This window comes from Ostrea edulis, chromosome 8 (assembly GCF_947568905.1).
Source record: "Ostrea edulis chromosome 8, xbOstEdul1.1, whole genome shotgun sequence".
Lineage (NCBI taxonomy): Eukaryota > Metazoa > Mollusca > Bivalvia > Ostreida > Ostreidae > Ostrea > Ostrea edulis.
In genome coordinates this window covers 19,547,114-19,566,850 of record NC_079171.1, presented here as the reverse complement: position 1 = coordinate 19,566,850, position 19,737 = coordinate 19,547,114, and the positions used below count along the sequence as shown (strand labels likewise).

Genomic DNA, 19,737 nt, shown 5'->3' with positions numbered 1-19,737 from the left:
TATAGCGTTAACATACTTTAATGAATCGTGAATTGTTACAAGCTTATTGACCGGTATTAATCGTTTTGTATTCGTCGTTTTGTTGACCTATATTCTCTATCATTTCCTCATACGTTTGTTTTCATCTTACCAATTCTAAAATGCTATTTATTGCTGATAAATTCATTCATTAATTTTCATATGTGTTTAACAGGGGAAAACACGTTTGTCACATTTCATAACATTATTCAATGGATTCACACTCCCTGTAATGCCAGATTGAAAAAAAAAGACTTATTGACCCCTCATTATGTATCGTCATAAATCCATGGTCTGGTGGTTTTACAAAATAATGACCATTACAATAAACATGTAAAACCTAATCATAAAACCAAAACAATGTGTCAAGACTTCACATTCTCAATTTCTCATGACTAATATAACAATTCTTTAGCCTTTGTGTTTGGTCGGACTGTCCGTGGGGGTGTCCACGGCTGTTCCCTGACCCCGCGTTCACTGTCCGCCGGAGCAGCCCGATGTGTCACCATCAATCAGTGGTATTTGGTTATAAAAAGTCTACGTCTTAGAGAACAAAAATCAGTGAGCGTCATTACAAAGACTGCTCTGTAAAGAAATGCAATATCCTGTGTACTGAGAGAATTAAGTCAAGTCTCTTTAAAAAGGTGAGGTATAATGTGTCGCAAGAAATGATAGAATAGATCGGCTATTTTCAATAATTTCATTCTGAGATTTTCCATACAGAGAATATTTACTGAGATGAGTTTTCTTTTTGTGCGAACCATAACGACTAATAATGATGGTCATTTCAAAATTATAGAGAAGTCGTACATTTGTCCAGATTTTGGTCATGATGGCGTCTTTGGGATTCCTGACTACGGTATTTCTGCTGTATCTACTGGTAGCACCAGTGCCTGGGGTAAGTACTTAATGGTAATTCCGTGTACTTGCAGTGGCAGTCCCCGAAGTACTTTCTAATTCCCGTGTCTACCGATATTGTTTGGTCCCGGGGTTAGTACTTATTGTCAGGTCCCGGAGTTATTACTTATTGTCAGGTACCGGAGTTAGTACTTATTGATATTATCAGGTCCCGGAGTTAGTACTTATTGATATTGTCAGGTCCCGGAGATAGTATTTCCTGATAGTTGAAAATACTGAAAGTGTTAGGACTATTGGTAAGTAGTTACTGGTAGTGGAATTTGCTTCCGGTCCCGATCTCCGCCGGGGTAAGTAGTTAGCGATACAATTGTCAGGCCCGGGAAAAGTACTTACTCCCCTCAGTGTAAGTCATTAGTGAGATCCATGTCAAGCCTCGGAGTTAGTACGTGTACTGACATGTCAATGAGGTTGATTTCCTTTTTAAACTAGACGTGTGTTAAAACATATTTATTTTACACATGTATCTATGATATTGATAATTGCCAGAATTACACATTGGAAAAAGTTTTATGTGTTGGATAAGATAATTAAAATTAAATTAAACCGCACATAATTTGCGAAAGAAAAACCTAACAGTACTTATTAAAATGTATTTTCTTTCAGCAACTGATAGGGTTGTTGGCCGGGGGATACCTAGCTTCCCGGTTTATCGGGGGTGGTCGCGGATACCACCCTCTACAGATACCGCCACCACCTCCCCCTCCCCCCTACCCTTGGCACGGCTGAGTATTCAATCAACTCACAGTCGGTAAGTCTTCCCGGACTACTCATTAGTCATACTTATAAATATATGTACTATAAAACATTTATCCAGATTTACTCACTAGTCATACTTATAAATATATGTACTATAAAACACTTATACAGATTCTTATCGTTTTAGCTGAAGTCTCCAGATCAAGCACAAGGCAACATAAGTAAATGTTTTAATCCCTGAATAAAGATCACAATATGTCACTGCATCTTTGTCTTTAAACCGATTTCATCGCACGTGTTTAGATGACTAAACCAAATCAAACAGGTTTAATGCTACCAAGGTTACTTTCTCTCTAAGAAAAGGGAGGGTTTTGAAATAGAAGACTTTCCCTGCAAAACTATAAAAGCAGTGCAGTGCACGAAAGTAAACAATGAGCATGCACTTTGATATCATATCTGGTTGAATGTACAATATCATACATTTTTGATTGATTGATTAATATTATTAATGTTATTCTCCAAAACAAAGTGCCTAAAACCTTCTACCATTAGCCTTTTAACGCCCGTTTTCATTTAATGTAAATTGATCCGCCCCTTGTTCTCCCTCTCCGTATTGCTCAACTGGTTACGGGTATTTAAATCTACTGTGCACACAACACGATCATATACCTGCTTGTTATAATGCACCCGGTCACGCTTCGATGCGGGAACTGTCTCAAAATCGAACTGGATCAAGAAAGCTCGAACCAGGAAGAGATCAGGGAACGACAATGGCGCTGACAGAGGCGGTGTATCTCTCTCTGTTTCTGGTGGTGTGTGTGATCCGTGGATCATCAGGTAAGAACCAGCAGACGAGTCCCATAAGACTAAGTACTATATCTAGTAGAGCTCTGCTATTTCATTCTTCCTCACTTCAATCTGAAGTTTGTGTGTTTAGAATACGCGAGGCATAATACACCTGACATTATTTATTTAGCGGAACACCATGTAAGTTTAACAACCAGCACACGGTGTAATGGAGGTATTTAGTTTTAAAAAATTATTTAATTTTTTTTTATTGATATATATTTGTTCAGTTCAAAATGAACGGCATTGTACTTGTATACATGGACATTAATCTCATTTGGGTTTGCTTGGTTGTTTTTTTTTTTTTCATCGATGGAATAATAGATCATCTATAATTTTAAAAATTGACAAGACATATAAGAAATATTTGCTCAAGAGATCAAGGTGGCTCACTACACCCAGAAATAGTTTCTCAAATCAGTACGAATTGATTTAATTATAAAAGATATGATGATATACAAGAAGTATATATGCCAAAAAGGCAAAAAATATACAAATTTGGATAAACACATGATTTTCAAAAAAATTATTTCAACACATATGAACAAAAGACTACGGGATTTGAACTTGAGATCTGTGGTTCACCAGCCCAATGCTTTAACCACTAAGCTACGATGATAGACAAACGAATCGATGAATACAAATAATTTCACAAAACATTTAAATCGCCATCTTGTGACGTGGTGTCATACAGCGTATAAGTTTTAGAGTGGTGAGTTACCTTAACATTAATACCTATGAGAAAATCACATTTCTGCCATAAAAAGTCAATTATAGAATATGATTTCCAAAAAAACCTCGTGGTGGAAAGAGTACTATTACCACGGTCTTTCAAAATATACAAAGAAAAGAAAAGGGCACCATACAAATTATGAAAATATTTTTCTCTACATTTCTAGTTTTCTACAAGGAGTAAGAATAGATTTTTAAAAAAAAATCTAATTTACTATAAATAGACCAATCATCTACTCTCTCTCTCTCTCTCTCTCTCTCTCTCTCTCTCTCTCTCTCTCTGCCATCTTTATTTCACTAAACAATTAGGTATTTAGTTTTCACAAAAGATTTAACACTACAGATATTGATTTTTTTTTGGTGGTAAAAATAAATGCTTTTATAGATCGGATACCTAATTAATTCCAACTTGATGGGTAATAAACTTTATTTTGAAACATAATTATTATTTATATCCATATTTTGAGACTTCTGTTTTTCAGGCGGATTTTGCTATCAGTGCGCGGACACACAAGGAGACGGCAATTGTCAGAAAAAAATTAAAACAATGGCTAAGGCGGCCTACTACGTTCAGAATCCCACCACCTCAGACGAATACATGGACAAAATAGATGTGTACAAGCAGTATTACAAGAACTGCACAGCCTACCAACCAGACCCAGATGTCACGCTCTGTGTTATTGAGACCCACGAGTACAGAGGTAAAATCTTTAATTTAAAAAAAAAAGAAAGAAAAAAAGTAATTCCACACACCCCAAAATTCTGGATCCTCCACTCATAAACCCAGCCAGGGTATATTTACGAGTTGTTAGTCACAATCCAGAGTAGACATATTTTTTTTGTGTTGATATGTCATAAATCATAGTTCAAAAGAATCACAGGTATAATAAATATGCTGCATTTGTATAAAAATCTTAAACGAAAATTAAGTGAAAATGTACGTGTCCTTTTACTACGTTAAACATTGAACATTAATTTTAACTTCTTTTCAAAATTAGCATGTACCACTTTTGGGACAGAGGGAAACAAATGAATTTTAAGGACTACTGCAACCCCCCCCCTCCCCCCCCCCCCCCCCCCCGGGCGGGCAAAAACTGCCAAGAATTGACCAATTTTCAAAAATCTTTTTTCTCTACAACCGCACTCTGTAAGAAAAAATACATACATTGCCATTGAGACCATAAGATCCCCGAGGTAGAGGTTCCGACTCCAGGACAGGGCCAAACTTGGCATATAATGTTTATGTATAAACCATATTCTTTAATGCTATTGATACCAAATTGAAACTAAATATATATTTAGAACGAGAAGGTAGTCTTTTACCAAAAAAAATGTAAATTTCATGATCCCAGGTTAGGGAGTTGTGGTTACAGGGTGGGGCCAAAATTATCGAAATGATTACTGTGCAAAAGTAGGAAAAACAGAAAAGGAGGTACCAATATTGTTAATTTTGCAACTATAGGGTCTTGACTGTAGGACGGGTCCAAATGAGGCATATAGCCTAGTGTTAATAAAACATAACATGTATTGAGTAAAGTCTATCAGTATATGGGCCCTTACAGCTGCATTTCTATTTCAAGAACACATCTTTTTTATACTGCTACTGAATTTTAGAATTTAACTTATATGTGCATCGCAGAAAATATATTGTAGATTCCAAAGCTCATGGGGTTAGTGATACTCCGATTAGGCCTGTGGGTCTCTTTTACTTACACGTGCCTGTACACGCTTGTGATTTCGTTAGCACTTTCACTTTCATGTCTTTTGTTTTATGTCCCAATGTCGATAAAAAAAAAAAAACAGCGCTACTTAAATACGCCAGTGTCAGCTATAACATTATGGAACATACCCTCTAACACAGTGAGAAAAAGTAAACCAATGTTTGCGAACATTGCGCACTTGTAAATTCAACGAACAATTATTCCGTATCTTCCATAGTAATAGTACTTGAACCTTTATATAGTGTTGCAATATACATACGACTTCGAGGGTATCGTACCAGAATATTAGCCCCGAGTCGATGGGAAAGCCCTGGGGTGTTATGTCGCCAAATGCCGTAGCCAGAGGGCGACATAAAACCCCGGGGGATTTCCTGTCACCGAGGGGTAAGTAGGCCCTATTCTGGTATAGTCGCCCGAAAGTCGTGCGATATATGTTATATAACATTTTTAAAGAACAAAACCAAATGATTTAATTCAATAAGACATTTTTAGTCGAGTTGCAACGAAGTTGAACTCGGCTATTGGTTTGGTGATGCGGGTGGGCGGGCGGGTGTCAACAATTGGTTTCCGGATGATAACTCGAAAAGTTTAAAATCTAATCAAATGAAACTTTGTTATATTGTTGGGTACCAGGTCAGGAAGACCCCTATTAATTTTGGAGAAAAATGGTCAAAGGTCAAGGTCACAGTGACCGAAAATAGAATGAAAATTTCAGAAAAATTTTGTTTCCGGATGATAACTCAGAAAGTTTAAATCCGCATCAAATGATACTTAAAGATATTGTTATGTACCAGGTAAGGAAGACCCCTGTAGATTTTGGAGAAAATATGTCAAAGGTCAAGGTCACAGTGACCGAAAATAGAATGAAAATTTCAGAAAAATTTGGTTTACGGATGATAACTCAGGAAGTTTAAATCCGAATCAAATGATACTTAAAGATATTGTTATGTACCAGGTAAGGAAGACCCCTATTGATTTTGGAGAAAAAAGGTCAAATGTCAAGGTCACAGTGACCGAAAATAGATTGAAAACTTCAGACAAATATGGTTTCTGGACAGTAAATCAAAAAGTTTAAAACTGAAATTAGTTTTTCACAATTATAAATATGCCACATCATTCCTGACTTTACAACGTATCCCATGCAACTCGGCTTATGCACCCCTGTATGGCATGTCAAACGTTGCAATATTTGATCTTTTCCATTTGTATTGTATAATTTTCCATTTGTATTCTATATTTTCCATTTGCATTGTATAATTTTTCATTTGCATTGTATAATTTCCATTTGTATTGTATAATTTTCCATTTGTATTCTATAATTTCCATTTGTATTGTATAATTTTCCATTTGTATTCTATATTTTCCATTTGTATTGTATAATTTTCCATTTGTATTCGATATTTTCCATTTGCATTGTATAATTTTTCATTTGGATTGTATCCCGGGAATGTTTATTTTGATTTGTTACGAAGGATTTCATTAGTTAACGTCACTGATGTACCACATCTGTAGACGTGCTTAGCACACAGGGCCGTAGCAATGACGGTTCTTTATCGTGCCAACGCCTGTGCAGCGATACGGAATATCTGTTTTTAAGGTCATTACGGAAAGACCCGTGATTCTCACTTTTAAATGCCGAGTGTTTGGCAAAGGAGCAATCACTGTCTTTGTTTATGTCTTAGGTTTGATGCGGCAATGACAGTAACGGTTCTCGAACTCACGACCTCTCGCCCACAAACCAAGCGATATATTACTGAGCTACCGCGATCAGGTCCATGTAGGACTAGTTATTTTTGAAAATACGTAGCTAGCTCTAGTAATGGCGAATCCCCCACCCCCTGATCGTTTTTTTTTTTTTAAATAGAACTCTCCAGAAAAGCATGCACATTTTTATTTAGTCAGAATTCAGTAGATTCGGGGGACTTAATTCGGCCCTTGGGTCCCCACCAATCAGCCAATTGTTAACATCGAGTTTGGCTTGTTACAACTATTCAATGGATTCAATGGAGTTATCGTTTATCGAATTTGGTAATGCGCGAGATGTTGAAGAGGTAAAGTTCAGGAGCCACGTTTCGCAGGAATGTACCGTATTTGCTAAGTGTAATGGCGTACACCCCCCCTCCCCCAATTAATTGAACGCTTTTATGCGTCTAATGTGATCAGCATATTCAAACTAGTCTCCTATTTAACCACTGGCTGATCTAAGGATGCAGTAAACTGCTGGATATCTGGGGACTGCCCCCCCCCCCCCCCCCCAATTTTTAAATTTAAGGTAAATCTTGGTATCTTGTTTAGAAAAATGTATTAAAAGATAAAAGAAGCAATAATTTCTTCCATTCCCGGAGAAATAAATGACAAAATCTTTTGATTTCTTGAATTACTTTATTGAGAGAACTTTTTCCAGAAACCCGTCAGTTTACTAATTTTACTTTATTAAAAATGACATATTTCAAGCCCTATAAAATCTGTAAAATCCAGCTTTCAGGGGCTTCGCCCCCTGGACCCACTGGGGGCCGCCTCAAGGCGCCCCCAGACCCCCTGCCTCATAAAGTGGCGCCCCCGTAACTGCAATTCCTGGATCCGCCCCTGTAAGTCCCCTGGAACAAGTGCGTTTTGACAAAATAAAACGCACATGCATGCTTTTTTGACATCTATATATAAAATGTCATATTTGTGAAGGAAAGGGGGGGGTCTCCCGGCGCAAGATTACACATTGCTAGCTACATGTATGTTCAACAAGTCCTTATATGGAACCGATCGCGGTAGTTCAGTGATATATCCCTTGGTTCGTAACCGTGAGGTCGCATGTTCGAGTTCTACTCGTGTCATGGCTGCATCAAACCAGTTAATACTTTCCCATACGCATTGCTATCTAAAAGTGAGAATCACAGATCTTTCGGATAATGTGACCTTAAAAGCAGACATCCCGTGTTGCGACAGGCGTTGACACGTTAAAAAAAAAACCCACTGCTACGCCACTGTGCGCGTACATGTAGCATAGTAAGTCTATTTGTGGTACGTCACGGCTAAATATAAGTGGGACCTAAACTAATGAAATCCTTCGTAACAAATCAAAATAAACAATCCCTCGGATGCAATACAAATGAAAGATTTTGCAATGCAAATGGAAATTATACAATGCAAAACGACAAAAATATATAATACAAATGGAAAATATGGAATACAAATGGAAAATTATACAATACAAATGGAAAATATAGAATACAAATGGAAAATTATACAATACAAATGGAAATTATACAATGCAAATGAAAAATTATACAATGCAAGTGGAAAATATAGAATACAAATGGAAAATTATACAATACAAATAGAAAATATAGAATACAAATGGAAAATTATACAATACAAATGGAAAAGATCAAATATTGCAACGTTTGACATGCTATACCCCTGGGTTCATATATTGATTTTTCATACATTATTTGACACAAAGTGGAAAACTGGTTGTTGTTGTGTTTTGTTTTGTTTTATTTCGCTTGTCTGTTTAAATTTACTTAGCAACCCAGTTTTGAATTTCGAACCCGAGCTTATTAAAATGCAGAATTAAAGTGCGCGATGAATGAGAAATCACTTATTCTAAAAGGTTCTAAATTTAGAGAACTTTGATCTTTCAATTGGCGACAGAACTTCATTTTTTTATGAATTCTGTCGAACATTATCCCAGGCTAAATATGAAATAAAAAGAACTTCATACCTTGTCAGAATGGATTAAAAGTTATAAGATGAATATCAAAATCCCGTACTATACACATCAAAACAAAAGTACGTACCATCTATCCTTCTGTGTTTAGTAAAATCAGAAGTGATCAAAGAATTAGATAGGTTACATGAAGAATGTGTTTTGGTTGCAACTGACAAAGCTTGTAAACCCCAACTGCCATTTCAAAAGATGAAATTTTTCAAAACCATGCTTCAATTTTCGACACATTTAATATCCCAATTAATGGGATGGATGAATGTGAGTTACTGTACCTATACTGGATTCCTAAACTTCACAAAAACTATTACAAAGAAAGATATATTGCTGGATCGAGTAAATGTTCTACCAAGCCCCTATTTTTGCTCCTCACGAAAATATTAACAACTGTGAAGGAGAAACTTCAAACGTATTGTGCCACAACATATGCCAGAAGCATGGATTCTAAAAAATTCTAAAGAACTTTTAGTAAAGAAATAGCAAACCTTTTCTCAAATTAAGAACATCAAAACGTATAAGTTTTCAACACTTCACACGGCAATTCCTCACAATGAATTAAAGACTAGACTTTTTGACATCATAGACAGTTGCTTCTTCAACAAAAATGGGAAAAGGGAATACTCTTATTTAGTGATCAGTCACCCAAAACATTACTTTGTTAAACGCCAATCTGATTTCAGGCACAAGTACTCCGAAGTTGAAATATAAAAAACTATGCATGAGTTTCTCATTGACAATATATTCGTAGTCTTTAGTGATCAGGTCTGTTGGAATTCCCATGGGCATGAATTGTGCTCCTTTGTTAACTGTCCTGTTTTTATATTCGTATGAAGCAGAATTTATTCAAATGCTTCTACACGAGAAGCAAATATCTCTCGAAGTGGCCTTCAACTCGACATTTAGATGTATGGACGACGTCTTATCTATTAACAATAACTATTTTCTCTGATTTGATTGCTGGTAAAATTCAAAACATTTATTAGATGAAACGTAGAGCAGAAACACAAAAAATATAATCACTAATTAGATAAATGTAGTACAGGAAATCACAACTGTCCTGTTAAAAGTTCAGTGCATATATAGTAAATATAACCTAAAATATCAAGATGCACAACAAAGCAGCTCTACAGCCTAAGCTCCGTTCTCGGGTAAAACAAAACAACTGTAGTCCTCGGGCCCAGTCAATGACTATATGATATATGCATTTGTGATATTCTTTTGTTATATAATCATATGAAAACAAAATTTCCACCGATGATATCGGAAAGTCAAACTTTTCAAGTTAGACGCCGGTTCAAAACATATTAACAAAACCCATGCGCCCAGAGTGTAACAACTTCAATAATCTATCTATGGCTTTGAAAGGATTGCTACCTCATTACATTGGCACGGGTTGTAAAACAGGATTCTGCATTCCGTTCAAAATTCCTCAACGTTCAAACTTGGACTTAGCCCTACCCCGTCTTGACTTTGTCCCAATCGGTGACATTTTTTATCGGTCGTCTTAAACACACGTGTAGATACATTCGCGCTCTTTCAGAAGGATCAGTGGCGGATTTAAGTGAGGGGGGGGGGGCCTTAAAATTTAAGGTAAATCGTGGTATCTTTTGTAGAAAAATGTACTAAACGATAAAAGAAGCAATAATTTCTTCCACCCCCGGAGAAATAAATGACAAAATCTTTTGATCTCTTAAATTACTTTATTGGGAGAACTTATTTTAACCCCCCCCCCAACCCACCCCTTTAAAATTAGCGTCATTTTATTAATTTCACTATATTAAAAATGATAGAAAATAGTACAAATTACTTGAGTAGGAGACATATTTCAAACCCTATAAAATCTGTAAAATTCAAGAGCTTGCGGGGGCTTCGCCCCCTGGGCCCACTGGGGGCCTCAGGTTGGCCCCCAGATCCCCTGCCTCATAAAGTTGCGCCCCCGTAACTGCAAGTCTGAGGATGATGATAGAAATCCTAAATTGAAAATAAATAAAATACATAAGTTCTGTATAACATAGACCAAATGGAAGAGCTTTATTGAAAGTGTTTCTGTGTCACTGGCTCGTCATGATGTACGGCGGGTAATTAGTGTCATATTTTGAAGTTGCTTGTTCGCTTCAGATACATATATGAATAATAAATGATCATGTTAATAATAAATAATCATGTTAATATTCATGTTAAAAACTGAATTGGGCTATAAATGGGGCGATATTTGATCCGATGTACTGAGAAGTCTCTCTGGTTTCACACGATTTGATCACGTTACACCATAGTATAGTTTTCAATTTATTATTTTCTTACTACAGGGTTGCTCAGAAAAAAGTTTTTTGGCAGCGGTCAACAGTTTATAAAAAGAATATATTTCTAAATCTAAAAATAAAATCGAAAGGTTGGCCGTTTGACTACTTATAATTAGTTAGAGTGTATATAACATAGGAATATATATCTATTATCAATAAACGAATTTTTCAAAAAATTTCAAACAATGATTCGTTTATGAACTTTTATAGTCTACAATATCTGCAAATTATTTGTTGTAGGTCAAGTTAACATGTTTATGCGGGACTGCACAGACGGACAGAATTTTGCCCAGGACTTTAACAATCCTCAGCGCCCTCTGGCAGACAATCAAACTTATTGTGACCGGAAAGGTGACACAGGGACATACTGTGTGCGCATGTGTAAAGATGAATTCTGTAACGGACCGTTACCGGCGTCTGCGGTCACGCATCACTTGTCGTTTGTTTTATTTGTCAGTAGTGTTTTCGTTTACATGGGTCATTGTTTTATCAATACATAATGTACGTTTAGCTATGAGACATGAATTTTATACAATGTACTAATGAAGACGAGGTGTGATTTGGGGAGGTTTTATTTTTATTCAATCTTTAAGATATCTTTGCCCCTGGAGGACATAAACAAGTCGCCGTAAACAATCAATGTGTAAATATCTTGAAGATGGCATTAACTGTGATCAATTTAAATGTGTATACACATAATTTTTGTTTATATAAACAGAAGGTGAGGTCTAATCGCTTATCAAACAAAATGCTTTAAAGACGACTTTGTATTTGGAATAGCTTTAATATTGTTGTATAGTTTTCATTAACTGCTTGATTGTTATAAGATGTAGTGAATCCATGCATATTATTATGACCTTGTCTTTCAGTATTTTAACCAATAAATTTGCATATCATTATTCACATCATTATTTATTATACCTCTAAAGAGTGTGAAGGAGTTTGATTAGTTATAAGCAATAAAGAGTGTGAAGGAGTTTGATTAGTTATTATAGCTATAAAGAGTGTGGAGGAGTTTGATTAGTTATTAGCAATAAAGCGTGTGAAGGAGTTTGATTAGTTATTATAGCAATAAAGAGTGTGAAGGAGTTTGATTAGTTATTATAGCAATAAAGACTGTGAAGGAGTTTGATTAGTTATAAGCAATAAAGAGTGTGAAGGAGTTTGATTAGTTATTAGCAATAAAGAGTGTGGAGGAGTTTGATTAGTTATTATAGCAATAAAGAGTGTGAAGGAGTTTGATTAGTTATTAGCAATAAAGAGTGTGAAGGAGTTTGATTAGTTATTATAGCAATAAAGAGTGTGAAGGAGTTTGATTAGTTATTATAGCAATAAAGAGTGTGGAGGAGTTTGATTAGTTATTAGCAATAAAGAGTGTGAAGGAGTTTGATTAGTTATTAGCAATAAAAAGTGTGAAGGAGTTTGATTAGTTATTAGCAATAAAGAGTGTGAAGGAGTTTGATTAGTTATTAGCAATAAAGAGTGTGGAGGAGTTTGATTAGTTATTATAGCAATAAAGAGTGTGAAGGAGTTTGATTAGTTATTAGCAATAAAGAGTGTGGAGGAGTTTGATTAGTTATCAGCAATAAAGAGTGTGGAGGAGTTTGATTAGTTATTAGTAATAAAGAGTGTGAAGGAGTTTGATTAGTTATTATAGCAATAAAGAGTGTGAAGGAGTTTTATTAGTTATTATAGCAATAAAGAGTGTGAAGGAGTTTGATTAGTTATTAGCAATAAAGAGTGTGAAGGAGTTTGATTAGTTATTAGCAATAACGAGTGTGGAGGAGTTTGATTAGTTATTAGCAATAAAGAGTGTGAAGGAGTTTGATTAGTTATTAGCAATAAAGAGTGTGGAGGAGTTTGATTAGTTATTAGCAATAAAGAGTGTGAAGGAGTTTGATTAGTTATTATAGCAATAAAGAGTGTGAAGGAGTTTGATTAGTTATTATAGCAATACAGAGTGTGAAGGAGTTTGATTAGTTATTAGCAATATAGAGTGTGAAGGAGTTTGATTAGTTATTATACCAATAACGAGTGTGAAGGAGTTTGATTAGTTATTAGCAATAAAGAGTGTGAAGGAGTTTGATTAGTTATTATAGCAATAAAGAGTGTGGAGGAGTTTGATTAGTTATTAGCAATATAGAGTGTGAAGGAGTTTGATTAGTTATTAAAGCAATAACGAGTGTGGAGGAGTTTGATTAGTTATTAGCAATAAAGAGTGTGAAGGAGTTTGATTAGTTATTAGCAATAAAGAGTGTGAAGGAGTTTGATTAGTTATTAGCAATAAAGAGTGTGAAGGAGTTTGATTAGTTATTAGCAATAAAGAATGTGGAGGAGTTTGATTAGTTATTATAGCAATAAAGAGTGTGGAGGAGTTTGATTAGTTATTAGCAATAAAGAGTGTGGAGGAGTTTGATTAGTTATCAGCAATAAAGAGTGTGGAGGAGTTTGATTAGTTATTAGCAATATAGAGTGTGAAGGAGCAATAAAGAGTGTGAAGGAGTTTGATTAGTTATTAGCAATAAAGAGTGTGGAGGAGTTTGATTAGTTATTAGCAATAAAGAGTGTGAAGGAGTTTGATTAGTTATTATAGCAATAAAGAGTGTGGAGGAGTTTGATTAGTTATTAGCAATAAAGAGTGTGGAGGAGTTTGATTAGTTATCAGCAATAAAGAGTGTGGAGGAGTTTGATTAGTTATTAGCAATATAGAGTGTGAAGGAGCAATAAAGAGTGTGAAGGAGTTTGATTAGTTATTAGCAATAAAGAGTGTGGAGGAGTTTGATTAGTTATTAGCAATAAAGAGTGTGAAGGAGTTTGATTAGTTATTATAGCAATAACGAGTGTGGAGGAGTTTAATTAGTTATTATAGCAATAAAGAGAGTGAAGGAGTTTGATTAGTTATTAGCAATAAAGAGTGTGAAGGAGTTTGATTAGTTATCAGCAATAAAGAGTGTGAAGGAGTTTGATTAGTTATTAGCAATAAAGAGTGTGGAGGAGTTTGCTCATATCTGACCTGTCACGTGATGAATTGTACTTTCCGAATCAAAATTTTACTGACGTCCGAAATTTTCAAAACGGCTTTATTTGCATCGAAATTCATTTCAGCATGTTGACGACCTTTTAAGAAACAAATTATTAGCAATACCTTATAATGGTCAGTGTTATAGTGTTATGCATGTCGTCATGGAATTGAGATTTTAATTATAAATAGTTCCGAGACTCATCAATGTGAGCAATATGCTGATCACACATGAGCCAAAGACAATTCTAGAAATTTTGGAAAGCTAAACACAAAACATGTTGTTTGTCATTGTGCATTTCTGTAAGTGACTAAGGTACAAAGGGGGTGATTAAATCAAAGCTGTAGAATGTATGAGGAAGTGTGAATTTCGGATGTACAGAGAGTGTGTATAGAGTTTAACAAGCGTCTGATCTGTGCAGATAGTGTGTATAGAGTTAAAATATAGAGATAAGCGTCTGTTATGTACATGTCATTATTCCATCACAATGCGGTCACACCATAAGGATCTTGAACAGCTCCATGTACTCTCACTCTGACAGGGCCGTAAATTACATGGAGGCGGAGGAGGCAGCTGCCTCCTCCAACTTTTGAGCCAAAAAAAATTAAAATTTAAAGTTCATTAGAATTTATGTTGTTTCCAATAACTAAGAACATGATACCTCCCTTTAAAAGCATTCCAAATCTTTCTTTTAGAATGAGTTAGTCAAGTAACATCTTAGAAGGCCCTAGAATCAAGGATTTTGCACGAAACGTGTTCAGTGTGCACAAAATGTGCTCAGCGTCTGGGGGCCTGGGCGGCCCCCAGACCCCCGCCTAATTTCCTGCCTCCTCCAAATTGAAGGTTAATTTACGGCCCTGCTCTGATGTTAAAGGAAATTACTGGGTCGTTTTCCCCTGTTTCGTGGTGATATATATCGTTTTCTCATTAAATATTCCATAGTTGAACTTGAATATCAAACAGAATGCTGTTCCTATTTGCGCCTATTACGGAGTTACGATTCGACCTACATCCTCACGTGAGATAAGATTTATTCTACATCATCACGTGAGATAAGATTTATTCTACATCCTCACGTGAGATAAGATTTATTCTACACCCTCACATGAGATAAGATTTATTTTACATCCTAACGTGAGATAGGATTTATTCTACATCCTCACATGAGATAAGATTTATTTTACATCCTCAAGTGAGATAAGATTTATTCTACATCCTCACGTGAGATAAGATTTATTCTACATCCTCACATGAAATAGGATTTATGATTGGCAGGAGGTGATGAAATGTTGGGAGAAAACACTTGTATATACAAAGAGGAATAACCTGTACAATAAAACAATTTCACCAAGAGATCAGAACGACTGTATACAAAGAAAACGATCTGTATATAAAGAGGAGGAATCTAGACTTATGGTGCTAAGCGACCCTTGATGTGACGTCAGAGGGACTTTGTAGCACCTTCTTGTCTCATTCATTATAATATAATCAAAATTTTGTATTGATCTGACCAATAATGATTAGACTTCCTCTATTCTCGTATGGTTTTAGGGGCCTCCGTGGGCGAGTGGTTAGAGCATCGCGCTCAAAATGACACGGCCTCTCACCTCTGGTTGGCGCGGGTTCAAATCCCGCTCGCGCCGGTAAGTGAGAAAGTTTTCCAGTTTACTTGCGGAAGATCGGTGGTCTCTTCCCAGGTACATTGTATCTGGGTTCTCTCTTCCACCAATAAAAACTGGGCGCCATTAGATAACTGAAAAATTGTTAAGTGTGGCGGAAACCATCAATCAATTGTATAGTTTTATGTAACTAATTAATCGACATACATGCGTTGTTCCCGCCTTCGAAAACTATAGACCTCTTATTATTTGTTTTAACTATTGACCACTGCCAAGACATGTGATTTGTCGACTGATTATTGTGACGTCATTAGGTTACAGACAACGATATACCGTGTGCAATATCTAAAACAAAAATTGTATCCCAAACAGCTGTACAGAATGTGGACAGTATTCAGTGATTCGCGAACATTATACACCAGAGGTACCCCAGACATCACGTGACTGATACTAAACGACGTTAAAGTTAAAGTCAGAATCTACACTATTTTCCTTTTAAAAAAACATGTCAGGCCGGACCATTGTCATAATTCAGATTAATTATCAGATTGCAACATGTGCATTTTGGTTTTTTCTTTTTTAAACATGTGAGTCGCGAAGCCACATTATTCTTTCTTGCTAAATAATTCTAACATCAAAATTTCATAATCTGTTGCTGAGAATTCTAACATCAAAATTCCATAATTAGTTGATGAGAATTCTAACATCAAAATTCCATAATTTGTTGCTGAGAATTCTAACATCAAAATTCCATAATCTGTTGCTGAGAATTCTAACATCAAAATTCCATAATCTGTTGCTGACAGTTCTAGCATTAAAATTCCATAATTTATTGATCAAAATTCTAATATTAAAATGCTGGGATAAAGTTCTATAATTCACAAATCACATCAAGTTGTTTAAAGCTACATGTATAACAATACCTTAAAACTGGAAATGGTGACGTAGTATACAATGTACATAGAAGGTGTGAATGTTGAACTACATTGTAGCTAACCCTCGGGAGATCGTGTGCATGTTGAACTACATTGTTGCTAACCCTCGGGAGACCGTGTGCATGTTGAACTACATTGTAGCTAACCCTCGGGAGACCGTGTGCATGTTGAACTACATTGTAGCTAACCCTCGGGAGACCATTTTAGATACCCTGACCCCTATTCGTATTCGAAGAGAAAGTCGGGGAAACCATTTAATCGATTATCTACTGCAGCAGCAGAATGCCTAGATCTTTCATGCTGCAATGGGTTGAATTTGGTGTTACCCACTTTGGAGGATCGTATATGCGTACGTATATCTATGTAACATAATGGACTTTATTTACGATGTCGTATCGCAACGAGAAAGATTTCAAATGCTCAGGACATGTCCAAACCATGAATAAGGTCATGTTAACAATACGAACAAGACCAAAATGTAATACGGTAATGTCCAAAATATGAATAAGGCCACGTTTAAAATATGAAAAAGGTCAAGTTTAATAAAATACATGTAAGAATAAGGTCACGTCAAAAATGTAATAAGGTCACGTCTACAATATGATAAGGATATGAATATGGTCATGTTTAAACTACGGATACGGTCACGTCCAAAGTATGAAAAAGGTCACGTCCAAACTATAATAAGGTCACGTCTAAAATAGGAATAATGCCCCCGCAACAAACACTAGATATAAACTATATATGTATACCCTCACAATTCAACGATCTTTGTTTTGGGGGACATTTGACAAACTTTGACATTCAAATTAATTCATATATTTACCAATACAGTGGGGAATTAAATATACAGTACAAAGTTATACCAGTAAATGTAAATTAATTCATATATTATCCATACAGTAGGGAATTAAATATACAGTACAAAGTTATACCAGTAAATGTAAATTAATTCATATATTATCCATACAGTGGGGAATTAAATATACAATAAAAAGCTATACTAGTAGATGTAAATTAATTCATATATTATCCATACAGGGGGAATTAAATATACCGTACAAAGTTATACTAGTAGATGTAAATTAATTCATATATTTACCCATACAGTGGGGAATTAAATATACCGTACAAAGTTATACTAGTAGATGTAAATTAATTCATATATTTACCCATACAGTGAGGAATTACATATACAGTACAAAGTTATACTAGTAAATGTAAATTAATTCATATATTATCCATACAGTGAGGAATTAAATATACAATACAAAGTTTTCTTATAATTTTTAAAATTTCTTTAAAATGAAACTTTATTTACAGCTGCACCCACTTTTCCTTAATTTTGGTTCTAAAGTCAGTGTTTTCATATCAGATGTACTTCGAGGTGGTTTGAGTGAGTATGATGTGGCCCGTGGTTGTCCACCTAACAATATACTATAACGTCTCCACAGGAATTACCATCACGTTAGTCCAGTCATCTAGCGAAAATAGGAACGAAGTATGACAGTTTCTTATTTTGTTTGACCAAATTTCTATGATGTTCCGAATCACTCACTAAACGTTTGGAAACATCTATGCTGGGAAAAGTCAATGATTATTATTAGTTTTAGTCCAAAAGTTCACACTTAGAGAAGAAAACTCAGTGAAAACTAAAAGCAGTACATATCATCATTTTCTCAATCATTTAAGAGTACGCGTGTTGATTTGTATAGATTTAGTATACCATCTATCTACATGTACATGAAAATGTAGATTAAATTACTATACAACGAAATAGTTTACTCGTGTACGTTCAGAATACTGTGAGTACTACAGGACAGCGGTATGAAGACTGATGTGCCGTACTTTTTCTCGAATCAATATACATGTAATTACCAAATGCACGGGCACTGGAAGTTAATGTAAATATATAGTATGTGCATGTATAAAAAAGGAAGGGTAGGAAACTCTTTTTGAGGCAAATTCGGGTTTGGGTTATTGTGGACATTTCTCAAACGACCTGACGCGATGAATCGTTCACATATGCCTTACTTTCAATATCTGTAGAGTTTCGTTTCGTTCCAATGCCGTTCATACGAAGAAAAAGATGTTTTTACACCTCCAAGTGTCTAAGAACTTCGCTAGCCTGTCTTTCTAACTGTTTAATCGCACCGAATCGAAATGCAAGTTCTGATTGGTCAATATAATAAACATTTATAAGTTTATAATGTCATTCTTATTGGTTCTGGAATAATGATAAGAATATTTGAACTATAAAAACAAACATGGCTCATGTACTTAACCACTAGTCTCTAATACCATTATGAAGTAATAATCCTGAGAATTATTTTTTCTATATATGTATTTATGGATTAGATAACATGTGTCAATTCAGACTTTAATTTTATTATTGACCAATCAGAACTTACCTTTCAATTCAGTGCGATTAAACCGGAAGTAAGACAGTCTAGCGAAATTCTAAGACACTTGGAGGTGTAAAAACATCTTTTTCTTCGTATGAACGGCATTGGAACGAAACGAAACCCTACAGATATTGAAAGTAAGGCATATGTGAACGATTCATCGCGTCAGGCCGTTTGAGAAATGTCCACAATAACCCAAACCCGAATTTGCCTCAAAAAGAGTGTCCTACCCTTCCTTTTAGCTCACCTGAACCGAAGGTTCAAGTGAGCTTTTCTGATCGCTTTTTGTCCGTCGTCTGTCTGTCCGTCTGTCTGTTAAACTTTTCACATTTTCGACTTCTTCTCCAGAACCACTGGGCCAATTTCAACCAAACATGGCCAAAAGCATTCTTGGGTAAAGGGCTTTCAAGTTTGTTCAAATGAAGGGCCATGTCCCTTTCAAAGGGGAGATAATCACAAAAATGCAAAAATAGGGTGGGGTCATTTAAAAATCTTCTTCTCGAGAACCACTGGGCCAGAAGAGCTGAAATTTACCTGAAAGCTTCCTGACATATAGCAGATTCTAGTTTCTTCAAATCATGGCCCCCAGTGGTAGGATGGGGCCACAAGGAGGGATCAAAGTTTTATATACAAATATATAGGGAAAAACTTTAAAAATCTTCTTCTCAAGAACCACTAAGCCAGAAAAGCTGAGATTTACATGAAAGCTTTCTGACATAATGCAGATTCAAGTTTGTTCAAATCATGGGCCCCTGGGGTTGGATGGGGCCACAATAGGGGATCAAAGTTTTACATACAAATATATA

The 19,737-nt window shown here is 35.5% G+C and overlaps 1 protein-coding gene across 1 annotated transcript; it reads left to right on the top strand.

Annotated features, from left to right (window-relative positions):
* The first annotated feature begins 2,284 nt into the window (after positions 1-2,284).
* LOC125662692 (uncharacterized) lies at positions 2,285-11,851 on the top strand. Its single transcript, XM_048895002.2, has 3 exons — positions 2,285-2,469; positions 3,693-3,911; positions 11,193-11,851. Exons 1-3 carry the CDS (start codon positions 2,334-2,336, stop codon positions 11,450-11,452), a joined length of 615 nt encoding a protein of 204 aa, XP_048750959.2. The 5' UTR covers positions 2,285-2,333; the 3' UTR covers positions 11,453-11,851.
* Positions 11,852-19,737: the final 7,886 nt, after the last annotated feature.

Excerpts from the sequence above, each read along its gene's own strand:
- LOC125662692 (XM_048895002.2), top strand. The coding sequence starts at position 2,334 with ATGCGGGAACTGTCTCAAAATCGAACTGGATCAAGAAAGCTCGAACCA. Across the intron at positions 2,470-3,692 it reads TGTGATCCGTGGATCATCAG|GCGGATTTTGCTATCAGTGC; the intron begins GTAAGAACCAGC and ends TCTGTTTTTCAG. Across the intron at positions 3,912-11,192 it reads TGAGACCCACGAGTACAGAG|GTCAAGTTAACATGTTTATG; the intron begins GTAAAATCTTTA and ends TATTTGTTGTAG.